The sequence below is a fragment of the Puntigrus tetrazona genome, chromosome 13 (genome assembly GCF_018831695.1).
Source record: "Puntigrus tetrazona isolate hp1 chromosome 13, ASM1883169v1, whole genome shotgun sequence".
Lineage (NCBI taxonomy): Eukaryota > Metazoa > Chordata > Actinopteri > Cypriniformes > Cyprinidae > Puntigrus > Puntigrus tetrazona.
The window spans coordinates 15,752,289-15,773,545 of record NC_056711.1 but is presented as its reverse complement, the minus strand read 5'-3'; the positions used below and the strand labels follow the sequence as shown (position 1 = coordinate 15,773,545).

At 40.0% G+C, this 21,257-nt stretch overlaps 2 protein-coding genes across 3 annotated transcripts; one reads left to right on the top strand and one right to left on the bottom strand.

Annotated features, from left to right (window-relative positions):
* got1 (glutamic-oxaloacetic transaminase 1, soluble) lies at positions 1-8,592 on the bottom strand. Of its 2 annotated transcripts, none has more exons than XM_043255334.1 (9): positions 8,439-8,592; positions 5,028-5,209; positions 4,728-4,851; positions 4,501-4,613; positions 3,494-3,598; positions 3,005-3,155; positions 2,753-2,918; positions 1,787-1,929; positions 1-1,103 (listed from the first exon to the last, which is right to left on the bottom strand). In XM_043255334.1, exons 1-9 carry the CDS (start codon positions 8,545-8,547, stop codon positions 964-966), a joined length of 1,233 nt encoding a protein of 410 aa, XP_043111269.1. In that variant the 5' UTR covers positions 8,548-8,592; the 3' UTR covers positions 1-963. The 2 variants fall into 2 exon arrangements, with proteins under 2 accessions (XP_043111269.1, XP_043111268.1); XM_043255333.1 differs by lacking the exon at positions 8,439-8,592 and adding an exon at positions 7,034-7,271.
* A 9,825-nt stretch (positions 8,593-18,417) lies between these two features.
* Positions 18,418-20,910, top strand: nkx2.3 (NK2 homeobox 3). The gene is given in 4 exon segments (XM_043254609.1): positions 18,418-18,576; positions 18,686-19,031; positions 19,892-20,191; positions 20,194-20,910. Coding segments are annotated over 3 exon segments (975 nt in total). The 5' UTR covers positions 18,418-18,576; positions 18,686-18,691; the 3' UTR covers positions 20,529-20,910.
* Positions 20,911-21,257: the final 347 nt, after the last annotated feature.

Below are 21,257 nucleotides of genomic sequence, written 5' to 3'. Positions count from 1 at the left end.
TTTGTTTAATTCATTTATTTCAATGCACTTTGATTAGTATATTTGTGCTCAGCGAGTTGTTACACTCCTAGAGGTTTGATCTTTAGCGACTAAGCTGGGCGGGAGAGCAATGTACTTGGACTAACGGCTGCACATTCATTAAATGGTCCTGCAGTGAACACAGGAACACAGCATTGAAAGTGATGGACCAGAATCAGCACATTAAAAAGACATCAGAAAATAAAGTGCAAAACAACGCCTGGGCTCTTCACAGCCAAGAATTTCCAGAACAAAGACGAAAAACTTAGGAATATTTAACCCCACAAATCACTTTTAATTCATTCTCTTTCAGCTGTCAAAGAAAATCACAGGATGCTCCTCTTCACTGACCATAATACCAGCTTATTTTAAATTCGAATCACAAAAATTGGATTTCAAGGTGAAATGTTTTAATAACACACACACGCATTGATCATAAAACATGCGTTGTCCTTCGGTTCAGCACTCAACGGTGTAAAATTGTCAGACACGTGATGGAAAAAAGAAAACAAAAACGACAAGTTAATAAAAGGCTAGTTTCTACCCGTAGCACCCACTAACACAAAGGTTGTGTAGAACTCTGATACAGTCACTTTAACCTGTTTAAATTTAACCTTAGGCTCATAAAATCGGTGAAACTGGACCTTCTGGTTAATGAAACCCAGAAAGAGATGTTCGGTTGACTTTAAATCCCACCAGAAAGTGCTTATTCATCGAAACGAGATTTAAATGAACACCACGGAAAATAATTCAACGTACTCTCTGAAAACACAGGAGAAAGGCAAAGGGAAATATATATATATATTTATATATATGTTCTGGAACCATTTCGTTTCTTTATAATTACAGTTAAAGTTGAATGTTGAAATGCTGATGAGTGAAAGTGTGTATCAGTGTGCGTGTCTGTGTTCTTGTGGACACACACAGGAAGTACGGTAAAGGTGCTTATTGGACTGTAGTGACAGCCTCGTGGATGGATTCAGCCACGTAGTCGATGTTCTTGGTGGTCAGGCCACACATGTTGATGCGACCGCTCGCCATTAAATAAATGTGCTTTTCTTTCATCATGTACTCCACTTGCTTAGCTGTAAAACAGAAAATAACAATGAACATTTTATGCAAATTTGAAATGAATGCATTGCATTAATTAACATAAAATATCAAACTACGCTGCAACTGCAAACAAAATATGCCTTTTTCCATTACTAGCTGTTAACTACTTTTTTTCCAGGACTAATGTTTAACTATTTTCCCAGCACTAACTTACTCTGTACCATTTTTCTATTTTTGCTATTTTCTAAATACTAACTCTATTTTTATACCATTGTTTAACTGTTTTCTCAATACTAACTTCTATTTAATCAGTACTTTTTTTAAAAATATTTTCTTATTTTCTTCTATTAGCTTTTAACTATTTTTTCCAAGTACTAACTTTCCTATAAATACCAGTTTTAGCTTTTTGAACTATTTTTAAGCACTAGCATTCAACTATTTTCTTACTCCTCACTTGTAACCTTTTTTCTAACTAGTAACTTTCAACCATTTTAAGTGCTAACTTTAACTATTTCTCAGTATTAAATTCTATGTCCTCAGCTTTTAACTTTTTTTTTTTCATTACCAGTTTTCTCAGAACGTGCGGTTAACTATGAAAGCACATGAAATATTTCCGTTCAGTTGTTTTTGTGTAATAATCACCAGGTAAAGCATCGGTGACTGGCGTGTTACAACAGATGCGTCCAGTGGTGAAGCGCTAGGAGGAGATACGTACGGTTGAGCCCGGTGAAGCTGAACATGCCGATCTGTTCAGTGATGTGCTCCCAGGTTCCTGGAGTTCCGAGTGCTTTGAGTTTCTCCTTCAGCTGCGCGCGCATGAGCAGGACTCTGTCTGCCATGGTCTTCACATTGTCCTTCCTGTAGAAAGATGGTTAAATCCCAGACTATAAATAACTCGGAACTACATTTACATTTACATTTAGTCATTTAGCAGACGCCTTTATCCAAAGCGACGTACAAATGAGGTAGGCATATAGAAGCAAATTAATATCAGCAAAGGGCAGTAGTGCATAAGTGCTCTTGAGTGGGGTCTTGTCTTACCTAACGCAGATACAAGGCTTTTTTTTTTTTTTTTTTTTTTTTTTAAACAAGAAAAGGATAGGAAGGAGCAGGAGAAGAAGAAGAAAGAAGAAGAGAGTGCTATCAATGTTGGGTCAAGTGCTAAAACTAGGAACTAAGGAACTAAAACTGGTGAATCTCACAGAATCTGTCAAGAACACATTTGGGTCAAAATCTAAATAACAAAAGAAAAAACAATTTTCTACCATATACTAATATATATATATATATATATATATATATATATATACTAATATATATATATATATATATATATATATATATATATATATATATATATATATATATATATATATATAAAAAGACACACACACACATATATACATATATATACATATATATATATATATATATATATATATATATATATATACACACACACACATATACGTTGCAGAGTTTTTTTGCACGTTGCTATTTTTTCTGTTATGTATTATATATTTGTTTTATTATGTTTTACAATTTTTTTTAAATTCAAAATAAATGAAAAGCTGTGATTTTACCATTATACATACTTTACAACTTAACATGCAATTGTTTTCCCATTACATGTTTTTAAAACCGAACGCATTAAAAGTAGATTAATTTGAACTGCATTCACCATTCAGCAAAGAGCTCAGGGGTGTTGAGTGTGATGGCAACCAGCCGTGCGCCCTGGGACGGAGGGTTGGACCAGGTGATTCGAACGATCTTCTCCATTTGAGACAATACACGGTTCAGATTGTCTTGATCTCTGGCTACAACGGTCAGATTCCCCACTCTCTCGTCTGCGGAGTCAAATCATTCGTTACAAATCGGTTCTGAACGAGGCATTAAAATGCAATTCGTAACATGCAACACTGGAGCCACTTACTGTACAGACCGAAGTTCTTCGAGAACGACTGAGCACAGAACAATTCGAAACCTTGAGACACAAAATAGCGGACGGCCCAGGCGTCCTTGTCTAAATTTCCTGAGGCAAAACCCTGATAGGCGGAATCAAAGAAGGCAAACAGACTCTTTCGCTGAAGAGAGAAATGAGAGGGAAAAAAAAAAAAGTCAGATAACAACATCCCTGCGATGCAAAAATGCATTACGGCAATTACAGCTCCATTCGTGAACTTTGAGGAAGACTGCGTTCTGCGTGAATCTACAATTTTGCTATGGTTGCCTTTAAGTGATTATGCAACAGGTAACTCAGTATTTATAAAACTGCCAAGAGATTATACTTAGACAACAGTGGGTTGTAATTGCACAATGGGTTTAAATGGCTTATTACATGCAATTAGGATCCATTTTTGTACCATCTGCTTCATCGCTCTAATCTGAGTGAGATCATGCCGGGTTGCTGTGGCGGTCTCACCTTCATGACATCAGCGATCTGCTTCCATTGGTCCTGGGTGGGGTCTGTGCCGGTGGGGTTGTGAGCGCAGGCGTGCAGCACGAAGATGGAGTGATCAGGTGCGCTCTGACAGGAAAGACATGTTTTCTTTCGGACTGTATATAGAAGACGCGTTCAAACTTTGTAATGCGAAAAGCTAAAAATGGAATTTCATTTCGGCCAAAATTAAACGTCGCATTATCTAATTCCAAGAAAATGTGTAAATGTAAACAAACTAAAACCATTTAATTCGCCGTTTTCTTATATTTCAATGCACAAAATGTTTATGATATAAATAATTACATTTTAATTTAAAATGATGTGCAAATTAAAGTTGGGCTAAAACTGTATTTTTCCTTTTCCTTGTAATATGGTCTAGAGAGATTGTTTGGGCATCTCTGGTTTATGGCAAGGTTTCCTTGTAATGAATAAAAGAAAATACACTACAATTGTGTAGGTTTCGTGTCAGCAAGATTTATGGTTTTGAAATTGTTCCCATAATAACAAAGCTTTTTAGCATCATTACTCCAATCGTCCGTGTCACATAATATTTTAAAAATCACTCTAATATGCTGATTTTCTGCTTTTTTAATATAATTATTTCTTAAAATGATCAATTCTCATTTTGTGATGCTTAATACTTAATATTTGTAGAAATAGAAAGTAAAAAAAAATGCATTTATTTGCAATACAATTTTTTTTGTAACAAAGTTTCAGACTATATCAATGTAATGCAAAATTTCTGAACAGAAGTATTCATTTCTGATTTGAAAAATATTTCTGATACCAAACTTACTGGTAGTGTATGCTGTTTTTAAAAATGCCATTAAAGCGAAAATCTGAACTAATACTCTGATCACCGCGCTCAACGCTTCTTTTTCACCTATTATCAGAGGTTTTTAAGATAACATTTATCAATTACTGATAAATAAGTAACCACGAAGAGCTTGTTTCGTTAAAGAGAGCGCCGTTTCGAAATCACTACTAACTTCTAGGTCACCCAGAAGACCTTCCAGATCGAGCCCACGCTTCCCTGAATCCCAGTATTTATACGGACGGATGTCCTCAAACCCGGCGTTAGAGAAAACTGCATTGTGGTTCTCTTGAATAAAACAAAACAAAAACACAGTTAATTGAAAACGGTTAAGCAGAAACGTTAACATTAGTTATATTAGAATGACGGTATTTTTCCTGTGTGAACAGATCTTGAGCTCACCCCATGTGGGTGCAGACACATAAACTGGGGTTTTCGTATTGTCAATTCCATTGTACCAACGGCGAAGAAACTCGGCTCCGATCTTTAGAGCACCGGTGCCACCTAAACACTGCACAGCTCCTACCTGCAGCGCAAAAGCAACAGAAACGTCTACATTAGAATGATACCACTTTCAAATATGCAACTTTTGGCTAAATCTGAAAATGAAAACACGTGACACCGGAGACTGGAATAAAGGCTTCTGAAAAATCAGTCATCACGGGAATGAAATGCATATAAAAAAGGAAGCTCTCATCTGACCCGATTGTCCTTGATGGCGGGACTGTCTTCACCCAGAGCGATCTTAGATGAGCTCGAGCGAAACTCTGGCAGGCCTAGAATGGGCAGGTACTCGTGGTTCAAACTATGGTCATCCGCGATCATCTTCTCCACTTTTCTCACCACAGGCAGAACCCAGGGCTGACCTTCATCTGTCCTGTAGGCTAAGGACAGAAAGGTGATAAACATTTAAATGTATGCCGTCAACTATTTTGTTTCAAATAAATTCTTTTGAATTTTCTATTCAGCAAAAAAAAAATAGCCAAAAATTCAGCTTCGCAATTATAGAAATACATTCAATTCTACGTTGTGATATTTGACTATTTTTGATGAAATGAGTGCAGTCTTGGCGGGTAGAAACATTTCAACGATCTTACAGACCCCAAACTTTTGAACGGTGTACGTTACAGCACCCTGAATTCCTATCTAATCAATATCTGTCGTGAGTAATGTTCCTTTTTATCAAGCCCGTTTATAATCAGGATTTATCTGTGAACTTTTACCCAAGAGCAAAACGAGCTTATTCGACATTAATCTGTAACGTTCATACCTTGATGCAATTCTTGAATGAAAAACCCTACACGACATTCTGTACATGAACTGGTAAGGATTTTGAATCAAAAGAGGAGCAATGACTTTCAATTGCATCTCTGACTGTATTAAAGAATAGATTAATAGGTGATTTATGGTGCAACATATATGTTAAGTATAATTATTTAAAAAAATAAGAGAAAGTATTTTTGTCGCCACCTGCAGAGGTATGACAAGATGTAATCGGACACTGTAAATATCTAAATATCTATGCAGAAAGCGCATGAAATCGGCGTTCTGGGTTGCTCAAGAGGGATAATCGTTTCAATCTGAGGAAAGACCACAAGCCAAGGGGGAGGTGTTCAAAAACAGTCCGCACAATCATGACTCAGGGATTTTCAGAGATCTGATTTTCATCTTTGTCTCCGAACCTCAGGAGCCGTGGTGTTAGCAGGGCGTCAGGAAAAGCGGAAGATAAAGATAATCCTCCCAGAATCCTCTGAGGTCAAGCTCTCTAACTGGGATCAGGAGTAACTACTCGGCAGATGACACGACCAGTGCTTCTGTACAATAATACTGTCGACATAACACAATCTATTCATCCTCAGTCAACAGCACATGGGCCAGGTCTCCAACAGAAACCACCAACGCTGGAACAGTAACTCTATCCTTTAATATATTTAGAACCCTAGATGCCTCTGGAGCTGAATGCAATGACTTCGGTTTAAATGTCAGACCACTGATAAATTTAATGTCATATACAATTACATTTTTATTATATATTGTCTGTATTTTATAGTGATAACCAAGTCATCAAAAATATGAAATAAGACTAGTGGAAAAATGTTATTATGAAGGGACTGACAAGGTTATATCTGTTATATAAAACTTTTTAGTCTCTGCAGAATTTTAGGGTGCTTTTTAAGCAGTATTTAATAGATTATTAACACATAAATAATTTCAACTCATATATATATATATATATATATATATATATATATATATATATATATATATATATATATATTTATTTAATTAATTTTAAACATGCATTACTCATTTAAGCATGCAGTTCAAATGTTGGGCATTTTCTAGTCTATCAATACCATTATAAACTGAAAAAAAAAAAGTCTAAAATTATGTACATGTCAATCAGTTTAATGTCAACTCATGCAAAGAGTATCTCATGTTACTGATGCTGTTAATGGATTCCAGCTGTAATAACGTGACAACCATCATAACCATTTAAAAGGAAAGAATGCTATATTTCAATCTAATTAATACATAGTTTTTAAACGAAAGACCGATGCGTTCAGTTCTTGTTATATACAAGGCCTACTCTTGTCAAAGAGCATAATTGTGTGTGCATGCATGGACAAAAGCACACATTAAACTAGCACACGCTGACATTCATATAAGTATATTCCGCGCGTGTTGATATGAAGCACATCTCTCACCTCCGACTCCCAGATTCACCTTGCTGGGGTTCTGGTCTTCACGGAAATCCGCTGTCAGTTTAAACACCGCGACAGGGGCCGCTTGCGGGACTTCGCCGAATATCGACATGACGTCGGGTTAATATTTCTACAAACGAGCGAGGAGAGGGAGACTGATACGCAGGTACCACTGGAGTGAAGTGCGGCGTGATGGAGCCAAACAAGACTTTAACCTTCAGATGCGAGATTTGGGTAATGGAGGACAGGCGTGTCTAAACTAACCAATAGAAACACGGGAGTTCGTGTTGGACTTACAGATTAGCCAATCGTCTTTCAGTACTGGAAGGTCAAGCCTCTACGTCATCAAAGAACGCGCAAGACAACACGGCGGAGACCAATGACAACTCGAATGCGCAAGAGCGACGTGCCTTTTGACCAATGATAAAGAAGGGAGGGCGGGCTACGATTGCTTCAATAGGCAGCGTTGCTGTCATTCACACCCACACAGTTATTCGAGTTCCATATCCAGATATCTGCATTATATTTGAAGTTGTGCAATTTATGACTGTTATCTGCCCTTAGGAAAACAAAAGTTTCATAACATCCTTCTTAGTTCACTTTAATGATGTTATCAGTGCTCTGTACTTCCACCTCCCACCAGCTAAACCAAACGCAATGCTGAATTTGATATAGCTATCAAATTACAACACAATAAGTGTAATACAAATGTGGTTAAATATCACAATCCAAATATGTTACTACTGCTCATCACGTAATACGAAAGTGCAGCAGCACTGATGGGGGAAAAGTGACTAGTGTAAAGGTTACCTCCAGAGTACTCTTTTAAGATGACACGTGTAATATGTTTAGTTAAAATGTATTTTAAGTTCATGATGACTTTTTTTTTACTTATTTGTTTGTCGATTTTAATCAATTGCTGTTTTATATTCTGATTATGTATGTTTATTGCTTTGGTTGTATCCCCTGTGATTGTTACATTTTTAATTTAAATAATAATAATAATAATAATAATAATAATAATAATAATAATAATAATAATAATAATAAAAAGCCTCCTCATTCCTTGCGGTGCAATTGATATCCTACAAGATGGCTGACCTCGATCGTTTTCCGGGTCATAGGATGTAGGACGGAGGAGCGAGGAAACGAAGAGGATATTGATAAGTATCCATACTTAATATGTCGTGGCCACCATAGACAACAACAACAACAACAACAACAACGAGCATGTTATTGTTTCCCCGGTCGTCATGGATACGCATAGATAACGTGGGCAGCCACGCCATAGTTTTCCATAGTCTCCGTTTACACTGAAATGCGACCCCGAACTTTTCAAACTAAAACGCACCAGCGTAAACGGGACCTCATGCACGCGCGGTGCGTCGATGTAAAGCGCATCTCTCACCTCCGGGTCCCAGAATCAACTTGCTGGGATTTCGATCTTCATAGAAATCTGCTCTCACTTTAAACACCCCGACAGGAGCCGCTCGCGGGACTTCGCCGAATATCGACATGAGCGCTGCGTTAATATTTCCACGAATCGTTAGCAGGTACCGCTGGGCTGGATTGAGCCAAACAGACCTTAAACCGTCACGGAACCCGTTTCTGTTCACCTCTGGTCGTTCGCACCTCAGCTCTGATTAACCACCCAGAAAAGGGCGGAGAGAAAACATTGACTTACAATGCGGTTGCGAAGAATGAATGCAGTTACTATTAGTTTGCTTTTTGAATTTCCGATCTGTATCATCGTTTGCTGTGCATGACCCGTCGTGATCAAACTTACAGCCGTGTCAGCGCACTTTGAAAAACACGCGACATGTGCTCGTTTATCTCCCGAGCGCGAGAGAATATGAAATATGTTGTCAGATGCGAGATTTGTGCAATTGAGGACAGGCGTGTCCTCCAAGAGCTGACCTCAGTATTTAGGCTATACGGGGAAAAAAAGAAGCTGAACCTTAAAATGTACAACGTTAAAAAATACCCTTTACGTATTTTTATTAATGATACTTAATTGCTGGCATGTCATATTTATATCATGCATTCAGTTTAGGTAAATAATTTATTCATTTATGTACTTTTTGTGCAGGGGCAGATGCAAACACGTTTAGAGAAGATAAAAAGATTTTGCACGTCGTGTCTCAGTGAAGCCACAAGGTGGTGGTCTAAGCTTTTCCTGTCCCTCACATAAACACTTACGATGTTTTAAGGTCTCTAATAGAATCATAATTCAAGGCCCAAGAGGAAAAAGGGAAACGCGAGCTGCTCTGTGGTATTTATATCATGAAGGTCTCCAAAAGTGTATGTTCAGACAACGCACGGCCTCTTGTTCATTTTCTTACTACTTTTCCTTTATTTCTTTCACAATACTTATTTTCAAGTCGGTTTTGATCATGCTGTTAAAGAATTTATGCCAGAGGTCAGGATGGGTATTGTTGGAAAGCCACTCCAGGCAGCGAGTGCGGTGTATCCTAAAAATGTAGATTCTTGTCAGCTTAAGAGATAGCGCGCTTTTACTTTTCTTGACCCGCTATTAGCGAAAGACCTGAACCTGAAAAAGATATGAAACTGCCAGCTTGCTCTTAGAGAGAGCGGCGGCACCATCAGATAACTTATCAATCTCAAATCACCTGCACAGCCCAGACCTGTATTTCGGGTGCTGCCATTGTTTCGTGTGAGAAAGCGAGCAAATCGTTTAAAATCTTACCAAATCCTACGATTTTAATTATTAAATCACGCAAAACGTGGAAAGCATTTTTTCTGCTTCTCAACTAAACAAGTAAATGAGGGTTTCCGAAAGGGTGTTTTCACAATGATACCACAGAGAAGTTACCCAAAGAGTCTTTCGGTGAAAAGTAAATATTTCTGTTGGTTTAAAGAACACTCAATAATCTAACGAACCATTTTCCACGATATTATTGCCATCTATGGTTGCATGTATAACCTATTGATAATAATGACCGAAACCTTTCAAAAAAAAGAGACTTTTTCTTTGGGGAAGCTTTGTGGCATCATTCTTTTGGAACCTTATAACCGTATAAAGAAAAGGTACCATAAAATCTTCATTGAATCATGAAGAACCTTTGCTTTAAAGAGTCAATCGATAAAAAATTATTTCCACGATTGCTCTCCCAGCTCCATCTCTCAGTTTTGCGTTGGGATGATCTTATGCCCTCACAACCCCCAGGAGATACGGAGGAGTAACTTTTACACCTGCAGCATGGCCTCCATCTCTGTCTCTCAACTCCAGCGCAGTAGATGTTTGCATTCTTTGCCGGTCAGTAAAGGTAGCTTACCTGTGTGTTAACTGTCAGCTTTGTAATTATGGGATTTGGAGCTTCCAGCACGAGGTTTGTTGGCCTGGGGACAGACAGAGAGAGACAGGCTGAGAGAAGAACGGAGACCACAGAAGCGTATGACACAAGTGCCTTCTGGGGAAAACGTTTGCAGCTTCTGTCAACTAATACCATATCAAAGGGCATTCATTAGAGAGCCGCCTCAACAAATATGACAACACTGGAACATTATAAGTTTGCGATAACATCAACAAACATCTGAATCTGCATTCGGTCTTGCATAATGATCAGCTTCGTTCTAATGAACTTCACAAATGAACACAAAACAGTGTTCAAAAGGTAGAATTTGAGAAGCCTTCCTGACTTCAAAAACATGCACGGACCGTGACGGAAAAGTCAGCAACTCATACCAAACATGTACACAGAGCGACATTCCAGCGCAGGACCTTCTCGTGTTGTTCACGTGTTACATTAGCCTTCTTGCTAAGGGTCAGCGCGCTTCGCCGAACGAGGGCCTTTTCTAAACTCCGCGTGGGTTATTTTGTTTTCTGTTGCCCGTTTCGTCAATTCTGTTTGATGGACTTGACTGAAAGACCACCATGTTTTCCCTTCGCCGCATTCTGAGTTTGCGGACCCGAGACGTTCCTATTACCGAGACAGAAAGAGGGCAGCTATAGGTGGAGCTCAGTAAGTAGGTTAAATATCATGAGTCACTCTTTAAGAAAAGAGAGAAGAAAGAAAGAGGGGAGAAAAAAAAATGCAGGAGACACCTCTTAAAGATCCAGAGTAGGCATGTTATGAGGGACATGTTGGTAAGAGATACGCTATAGTTGGAGAAATGGGCTAACATGTCCAACAACGCATATTTCACCTGACGGCACTGAAATTCATCTTATTTCAACAAGAATGTAACCACATTTACATTAAAATATCAATATCACATATTTACACCCATTTAAAAGCTTTAAAGTTCATTTAAATGTTATTTTATTTCAAGAAACGGGAATATAATTCACTAAAGTTTGTCTGCTATAATAATATATTAAACATTTCAATCACATATCCATTTTTAATAGAATTCTGGGGTGAAATGGCATTTTAAACATTTTAGAAATTTCGAAAAAAAAAACTCGTTTTGAGAATTTCACAACTATCATGTATCTCAAATGCACGATAGTTATGGAGAATAACATGTTCATCTGAGGCATTTACATTGATATTTCTTCTGTAGTTTCATAATCATAACCACAGAGAAAACTATTTGGGAATTAAAAAAAAACTTGTTAGTCATTTGTGCAAACATTTGTGCATCTAAGGTTTATTATAAGCACATCAATTATATTATAATTCTTATAGTTTATAGTTTAAGATGGAAAGTTTGGACGAGGGTCAGTCATTAAATCGACACATAAAAGGCACTGGAATTTCATAGACGTTGTAAATGTGATCTTCATTAAACAAGAAGTTTCCAAAACGTAACCCCTGGGAGATAAATACCGAAGAAATAACCATCAACTTAAGAATCAACCAAATCTGGACTAATCTGAACACTGAGATGAAGTGTCCTTCTCAGTGTCTATGGTGGTTACAGCCCTGTATGTCAACATGAATAAAAGTATGATGCATAAGTGCTGTTAAGTGTGATTAAAGTGTCATTACTCATTGAGAGGCTAATCCATTATAGTTCTGTACAAACAGAGCAAGTCGCACCCTATTTATTGAAGGCCGAACGCATTTACTCGTACGAATTTCATTGTAGCAAAACGCAGATATGCGTACGGCCGTCTGCACGCCGAACAGATGTTCCTTTTCTTACAATTTTGACCTCGACTGCTTTTCGATCCGACCGTTTTAAACAATGGGAGGAAGTGCAACCTCGTGTCTACAAGTCTGCTGCCACCAATTGGTTTACGTCTTATTGAAAAGAACAAATAAACATACACGAAAGGGCCGTACAAACATTGTCTTAATTCATACTTCACCACAAACATGTCAAAATGGCAGCAGGAACGTAGCCGATACGCGCAGCTGTCCACAATTAGCCTTTATTTACTTCGGTCGCCAGATTCGGAGCCTTGTTACGAACGCCGGGATTGTCGCTCGCAAAAAAAATACACCAAACACAACAAACTCGATCTCTTCGCCGTGATTTCCAGAGGTTGTGAAACCACACAATTATGCTTGTTTGAATTAGCAGTTCTGACAAATGTGTAAATCGCGCAAATATTTTCGAAGCAGATTTGACAAGAAACCGCGTCTATATGCTCTCGGAGATTATAAATGCAGCGGGCTAATACTTCTGATTATTCAGCAATAAATAGTAAAGTCACGGCAATGAAAGAAATCCATCGCAATCACAGCGCCTGACAACCGCAAGTTCCTACACGTCTGCTATGAATACTTCTGAGAATTTCTCTTTTAGCCTGCACTGTCATACTGCCATTTTTTCCCCTTAAGAAGACGAGCAAATAGACATTAAAGGTAATAAATCTCATTTCAACAAGTCTTTTTGACTTTAATACGTTAAGAAAGACGCTATAATCATCCATTATAATCAATGAGACTTTTTAATATAATAAAAAAAGTTTTATTTATCTTCCAACATGCTTGTTTTGAAACATTTCCATCTTAAACTATTTTTATTTTATTTTTTTTTAATGATTTTGATATCGTCAATCTGAAACAATGCAGAATAGCGTATTCCGTTCATTGGTGATGTTCAGCTCGATTGTCCTTCTCTAGTTTCAACGTTCTCACGTTTCTTGAGACCACAGCTGTCTACTTGGTAGCCAAGTACACTAGGTTTCGAAAAAAAACGCCATAGGGCTAAAATCGCTGGCTGCGGTGGACTGCGACGGCACCGCGACTGTTTATCGCAATCGTCAATCGATCAACCAGGCCCGCTCGCACAAACCAAGGGATTCCCAGGACTGCGATCTCAGGGGCCGCACACAACTGCCTGTTTCCCAACAGAAACGAGCCGTTCCAAACCCGAGGCGAATGCAGGAGCAGAAACGAGCTTCCTTTTTATTTACAGCTGCGACGGCGAATGAATGGGATCTCATGCTCGAACAGAAACAAATTGTCAGTTTGATGGGAGACGCCACACTGGCTGCGCTGAGTAACACAGGCTCCCCGCTCGCAACATGTTTATCCAGTGGAAGGTCATGTGGTGTGCATCCCCAAACGAACAACATATAAATCTGAATAAAATTAATTGTATTATTGTTTGAATGACAATCTTTGTAAACTGTGCGCATACCAGCGGTCAGATGAACTTGAAGCAACCTTTCCTTTTATTTTTGCCTCTCTGGCACGGCCCAGGGAATGTTTAGACAAAAAAAGAGGAAATCTAGCCGTTCACATCCCACTCGAAGACTTTGTGTAGCTACTCTGCGTCTTAATCACCCCTGTCTGTTGTAATCGAATATTTAGGTTACGGCCTTCCTCTCTCACCACATTACCCGCGGCGTAGGTCACACACATTACAGGCTAAACGCTCGGTAATTTGCGCACATGTATACAAACACACACCTGCGGGGTTAAGGCCGTGAGGGAAAATACAGCTGTCTAATTTATTAGTCCCAGGAGGCCGTGTGGATTTCTTCTGGCCTGACTTCCGTCAGCGGGCTTCCAGACCAGACCTCCCTAACTCAGAGCTCTAGTGTGACAGGGAATGTCTGGTGCTGCAGCGCCTCGCCTCCCTCCTTTCCTCCCCGTCTGCGGCAGAAACGGGGGGAAGGCTATCAGTCATACGGCTGGGTCAGACGCACAATGGTTCCCGGCGAAGGTCTCAAGGCCTGGCGCAGCACACGGCCTGAAACCAGGAGCTGATAAGACTCACCTTCCGGGACCTAACAGGATCTGCGCCTCCTCAGATACGCCTTCTGTATATGTGGAAGGCTTTCTGGGCCTGTTGGGAACCGCGTGAGGAAATTTCCTCTTGCTGGCCGCTGCGAACGAGTCCTTACCTGCGTGAGATCTTAAAAAAATAACTCTTTGGTTAAGTTAAGAGCGTTTCACAGAAGCTCGTTTATAGCAAATTATTCAAATATTCTTCGCATTAAGAAAATGTGATCCTTTTAAGAACTGCTGCTCGCTGAAAGGTTCTTTGGGGAACCAAATGGGAAACATTTACTGAGAATGAGCTACTGTAAGCAGGCCTACGTTTATAAATATAACCTAAAACCTGTATTTTAGGCGATTGCTAAACGGGTAAGAAATTACGCGAAAAGGCGGATTGCTTTACGGCACCGAAAAATAAATAAATAAATACATAAAAACACGACAGCATCCTAATCCGCAGACCTCCCTACTGTAGACTAAGCGTAAAAGAGCAGCCTATGTAAACACAGTACTACACTTGAATTCACAGTATTCATAAATCAGTATGCAAAAAGTCTGACTTGTTATTTCCGGCGAGATTCTGAATGGACACCTAATGGACACTTTACAATCCCACGAGGCCGCACATGAGAGGATTCGTGAATGGCAACTACTGGATTACACGCAACTAATTTTTACTTGGTCTCCGTGGTTACTAGCCTATTCCCAAAGAGCAGGCTTTGCGATTTTGCGTCAGCAAGCCGCTGTAATCACGACAGCGGTATAGCGTATTTACGGCAGGGATTTCCACTCGCTTCGCTGTAAGGGCTCCGACGTCGCAGGAATACACCACACTACATACAGCTGCTTCAAAACCATGCTAATATTCATCTGAGCCACATTCTCAGATCGCAAACACGGATTCGCATCCTATTCTCACAGACTTTGGATTCGAGCCTAAACGCTCTCCCGATGTTAACGGCGTCCGCCGGCTTTGAGTTTGCACAGAATGCTGTGATGTCAATGAACAGTTGACGGTCCGAAAAGACGCAGGCCCTTGACCCACTTCTGGTACCTCTACATCTAACCTCAGTCAGTGTCCAGATGAAGATGATCTATTGGCCTCTCCCTCCCTCTGCTGACCGCCCCACTGTCATGGTGCTCAGGCCTGGGTTTTGTTAGGTCCAGGAAACAGGCTCTTCCTTTACATAAACATGGGCTTAAAACCTTTTTCTTTTTTTGTTTTAGGACTGGCATCGGCACGCAACCATTTCGGTACCTCAGTGTTTGTGTGTGTGTGTGTGTTATCAACAATTAAACTGAATAATTGTGGTTTGAAACACTAAAGCGCCATGCACTAAACATTTTTTAGGATAGGAGAATTAAGGTGACCTCAAAAGTCGAGAATTAGATGCTCAAAAACAAAATGCGCGTTAAGCAAACGAACTTTTTAATAATTAAAAAAGTTTAATAATTTAACTTCAAGCATTTCTTACCAATACCATAAAAAACCGAAAACAAAACAATTAAACAAACCAAAAAAAACATGCAGTTGTTCTGGTTTGACAAATAAAATAAATTCCAATTTATATTTTTTTGTCTTACTGCTTTGTTAAGGTCAGCAGCAAAAAGCAATTAATTGAATTGAATCGATTCGCAAATAATAACAGAACTGTTTAATAAATAATATAACATACTGACAAGATGTTATTTTTCGCCAAATGGATATCGTAAAAAAACCTTGAATGTCTTCTAATATATTTTCGACTTAATTCTGTTTATAAGCTAACATTAAAGCAAATAGGCTAATACCACTACTACACTTCCATATAACGTTTCGGTTATTATTGTATATCCCGAAGTTGATATCGTCGATATGTCCATTCATCAGTAGCCTGGAGAGTCCTGTGCAGACATGCGCTCTTCACGGTCAGCTTGGCTTCATGCTTGACTGAGACTCCCCTCATCCTAATGGTGCTATTAACCAGACAAACACTCACACACTTTAGTCGTGTGTGGGGCAAAGATCACTGCTGATCAGATAAAAAAAAAAAAACACGCGACAACCTCCAAATCCCGCGATCGGACTCTGTCCGAAGCCGAGGCCATGCGCGTGCCCGCGATAATATCGGGCCTGTTCGCGATCTGTTTTAGTTTAATACGCGTTTAAACGTGAGCAAAAAAAAAAACTCGTCGTGAGTTATCCCGGTGTGTGGGAAAGCAGTTGACAGACGAATGGTGCTGGCTTAAAAAAGTTTTGAACTGAACTTTTGAGGGCGCAGCATAAAGCATAAATCAAAAACCTAAACAAAATGTTAGGCCCACTGCCTGTGAGCGCGCCAGTATATTAATAACTGCGTGTGTCGCAAGCCAACATACCGTTTAATAACAGAGATAACCAGCATCATCAAATACTCACGAATAGATAAACACGTAAATAAATAAAGTACCTTGCCGTTCGGTTCTTAAAGAGAAAAGCTAGAAGCCCTCCGCTCCGACTTTCCTCCTGAGCCATTAGTCTCTGGACTGGAGGACACAAAGCTGATCTAAACAGCACTGTTGATAGCTAACGGATGAGATAATCTCGTCTCTCTTTCCTTTTCTTTTCTCTTCTTCTTAGTCTCTAGTAGGCTTTTGTCTCTGGCGCCGGAGCAGGAGCTCAGAGAGACACCGATGCGCATCGTTGCGCCCTCAAACAGGTTTCCCGCGCACCTCATCACAACAAGAGATCGATACCCGGGACTGGACACGGGATGGGGAAAGAGTTTGACAAAACAAGGCGCTATTTATTCTCCGGCGCAAACGCAGCGCGCCACGGGGTCTCCAAAAATAGCCAAGTAGCCTATAACGCCTATAGGATTTTGAATTCACAACTATTTCGTTTTTGATTAGGCATAGGCATAAAACAAACGAAACAATATAAATAAAGTTTGATGTTTTGTTTTATATTCGTTTAGCAAAACCGAGTTAATTTACGGACGAGTGAACAAAGTGAACAAAACGCAAAGGGTGCCTATTAAATGAAACCGTTTATCGTATTTACATATTTAGGACAAAGTAATAAATGAATGAATGAATAAGAAGATGACGACGAAGAATCTGGAATCGAGATTAAATGAAAGCAGAATTTTTTGCGTTGCGTTTTCATAGAAAAAAAAAATACAGTAAGTTTGACCACTTTGCCCTTCTTTAAAATTGATTTTCTATTTGATTTCCAAAACTTTTTATTTTTTATTTCAGAAAACTAGAACTACTTAAGACTATTATCTCTCATGCACACACACACACACACACACACACACACACGAAGACACCATTTGTCTCTCACGCGCACAAACAAAGTTATGTTTAAATCCGCTTGCTGCTTGATTGTCAAAAGTCTGCGGCTGTTTTTGCTCCAGCTCGACTGTCTAATGGCACACAAGTGTGGTGCAGGTCAGATCTAAATGGGATAATAGGAGCAGCAGGGTTAAGCGCGTTTTCCAGAGAAAACGTACAGAATATGCGGCTGATTCAAAAAAAAAAAAAGTAAATTATTATTATCAGCAGCTCAGCCTCTTCCTTGTAACGCCTTTTGGGGCGTATTAATATATAAATAACATAAATTGAAAATAAAATAAATGTACTGATGTCACGTTGTTGTTTTTGCAGATCAACTTTTTTGCTTGTAGGTCCTTATAAGAAATGTATTTTATGATATCAGGATATAATACTCTTGGTTTGGTGTATTATAAAGGAGGCACGCTTCAGTCTGAAGATATGATTCGAATTATAATGTTAATTGAGCGGAACAAATGGATTTGCATCGAGCAGACGAGCACGACTCGTTTAACTTCGTTTGCATTTTTATGCGCATTTTGTGGGAGAATGTATTCTTGAGCTGCATCACAACAAGCCTTCCCTTTTACCATCCATCTAGGTTTTTCGGAACCTCAAAATCACAAACGAAAGATTCCGTTCGGAACTTAAAGCGATTCGATAGGCCGTCTTCAATCACTTTCTTATTTAGAAAAAAACGTTAGACCTGCAACAAGAAACTATGATGTTTACCTCCAAAAAATAAAAAATGCGTGCAGTGTTGAAAGATGCGTCTCTGTTGAACTGAGGAAAATGGAAAGAACTTATTATATGTTCAAGGAGGCATTAACGATTATTAGCCACCCCCCCCCCCAAAAAATATCGTGCGATATTAGAGGCTGTTTTTCTGCTGCTATGAAACCGTATATGCGTTTCCTCTACGGAGTGTAGGACGGATCATTACATCCCGCCCCGGTAACGTGACATCACCGGGCAGAAGAACTGCCTTGTGCTGCCGGACTCCAAGAAAAACACACGACAGTTTAACACCGACGAGTGGCGGTCCTCACCTCTCTTCATGCAAATCAAGCAGCCGTGACAAAATGGGAGATTAATCGACACATTTAGGTATGTTTACTCGAAATTGTTGCTTGTCTAAACAATCGTTCCAACGGGGGCTTTAGCGCTCGAAGCTTCCAGTTGAAACGGGAATAACATTGCAAATGTGATCCAACAGCGCCCGATGATGCTTCCGAGCCCGGTCACATCAACGCCGTTTTCTGTGAAGGATATACTGAAACTGGAGCAGCAATCTCGCCACCTTCAATCTCTGCATCCCGCGCAGCACCACGCGCAACTGCATCCGGAACTGCACGAGAGATTCCAGGCGCCGTCATCCTGCTTTCTCGGAGGTGGAGACAGCTCCGGCTTCTCAGACAACGACGAGAAGATGTCTTTTCTGAACTCTCTCTCCATGCAGGACAGCTTAGCGGAGAGCAGCCTTTCGCCTCCGATGTTTGTCCACCCGGCCCTGGGACACGTCGACACTAAACTTGAAGATGAACTTGAGGAGCACGAAACGAGTGGGTGATTTGTTGTTTTACAGCCGGCGAGAGGATCGAACTCGTCGTGTCTGTGAATATAAGACGGAGGGGGAAAGAAAGATTACAGTAATTCAAAGCGGCGTTGTGTTTTTTGATGAAAAAGTCTAGTGCAGTTTTTATTTTATTCATATCATTTTTTTAGTGCAACATACATATAGTAAACAAACTAACTAAACAAGCTGGCACTAAAAAAAGGCGCAAATTAGGACAACCACAACATTTTTGTAACATGTTATAAATTAGTATTGTTTTTTGGATTGCGTAAAAGAGCAGCTTTGATGAAGGCCTATTTTTATGCGCCTTCGATGCAAGGCACCTCGTAAAAGCATGCAATTATGATTGAGTTATACAATTATTATAAAGCTGTATTGCTTATGTTAATATTGCATGTTTTTTTTTTTTATAACTTTCGTACTTTACGTCGGTCTAACCCTGAAGAGGCATCTATAGGCACATGCAGAAACGTATCTAAAATGAATACATAAAATATAAATAACACCGACTGACCACATGTTTGCTGTTTATGTGCCGCACGACATAATTAAAACACTGACCGCTATACAATATGCACTAAGTTCTATTAGTCGATCTTTGCACTACATATATTAATTAATAGCTAATGCAATTAAAATTGTAATTTTATTTTACATTATTGAATGATAAACTAAATGATTTTCTATCCGCGAGCGCCAAAGCGCAGCCAAAGGCCTACTGCACCCAGAACTCGCCGCAATTTCACGCTCTTGTTTCGTTCGCGCGAGTCAATGCTTCTGTGAATTGCGCGAAGTGAGAGTTGACCGAGTTAGCTCTGCGTATTTTGTGCCTCCTGTTTTTTCCAGAGAGCTGCGGCGCCATCCTCAGATCCCCGGAGTGCGAGGGAGAGGCGCACTCGGACACGGAGCGGGCGCAGCGGCAGAGGACGCGCAGGAAGCCGCGGGTTCTCTTCAGCCAGGCGCAGGTCTTCGAGCTCGAGCGGCGCTTCAAGCAGCAGCGCTACTTATCGGCTCCCGAGAGGGAGCACCTGGCCAGTACCCTGAAACTGACGTCGACGCAGGTCAAAATCTGGTTCCAGAACCGCAGATACAAGTGCAAGCGACAGCGTCAGGACAAAACACTGGAAATGGCGGGACACCATCACCGCCGCCGCCGCCGCCGCCCAGGAGGGTGGCGGTGCCGGTGCTAGTCCGGGACGGCAAACCCTGCTTAACGGGATCGCAGAGCTACAACGCCACTTACGCGGTGAACCCGGGCCCGTACACGTATAACGGCTACTCGTCTTATAACAACGCCGCCGCGTACACAAACCCTTACAGCTGTGCATACCCCAGCCTCCCTCCTCTCCCAGCGAACACATCCACTAACGCGCTGATGAGCATGAGTCTGAACAACCTCGGAACGTATTCCCAACCCCAGACAACGCAAGGAACGCCCGTGTCCGCGTGCCAAGGGACCCTGCAGGGTATTCGGGCATGGTAGCGCCATTGCAACCCGCTCGCCTGTATATAAATGGCAACTTTACAATATTAGCAAACAGTTAGCCACGTGTTATAGGCCTAGGGTCCCGTATAGTCTACCTTTTCAGTATAAACTTGAGTGAATTTCTTCTCGCAACTCTTCCGTGACGGCTGAACGAGTGCACACGAATAATCGTGGCAATTTTTCGACCACCTATTCGGACGACACACTCCCTGTACATTTGCCGGTCTCGTTTCAGACCGGCACTATCAGAGACAGCCGTTTTCTCATTCGTTGCACTTATCCATGAAAATGTCATTGCCTAAAATGTTAACGAATACTGACAACGGTGTGTGTGATTTTGTGCAAACCTACATTGTAAAAATAAAAACAGTAAACTTTATTTTTAAAAGGTGACGATAATATATTTACTGTTTCATGCACGGGACGTGTAAGAATTTATACACGGAAAAACGCTCATGTGAAAGAAATTGCGGCCTGACTAATTTAAATCGAAGATAAAAAAATGGAAATTTTCAAAAAAAAAAACTCAATACAATACAATAAGCAATAACCTACAAGCCAAAATATACTTTTCTGTGTTAATTCCTAATGTTTCGTTCAATAAACAGCTCTAAAATAAAATCAGCTTGTGTTTGAAATAAATTAGCTTTATTTTACTATGGGCTGCGTTTAGGTGTCCGTGATTATTAATATTCATAAAACTAATTAGAGTTCCTCGAGTCTCGC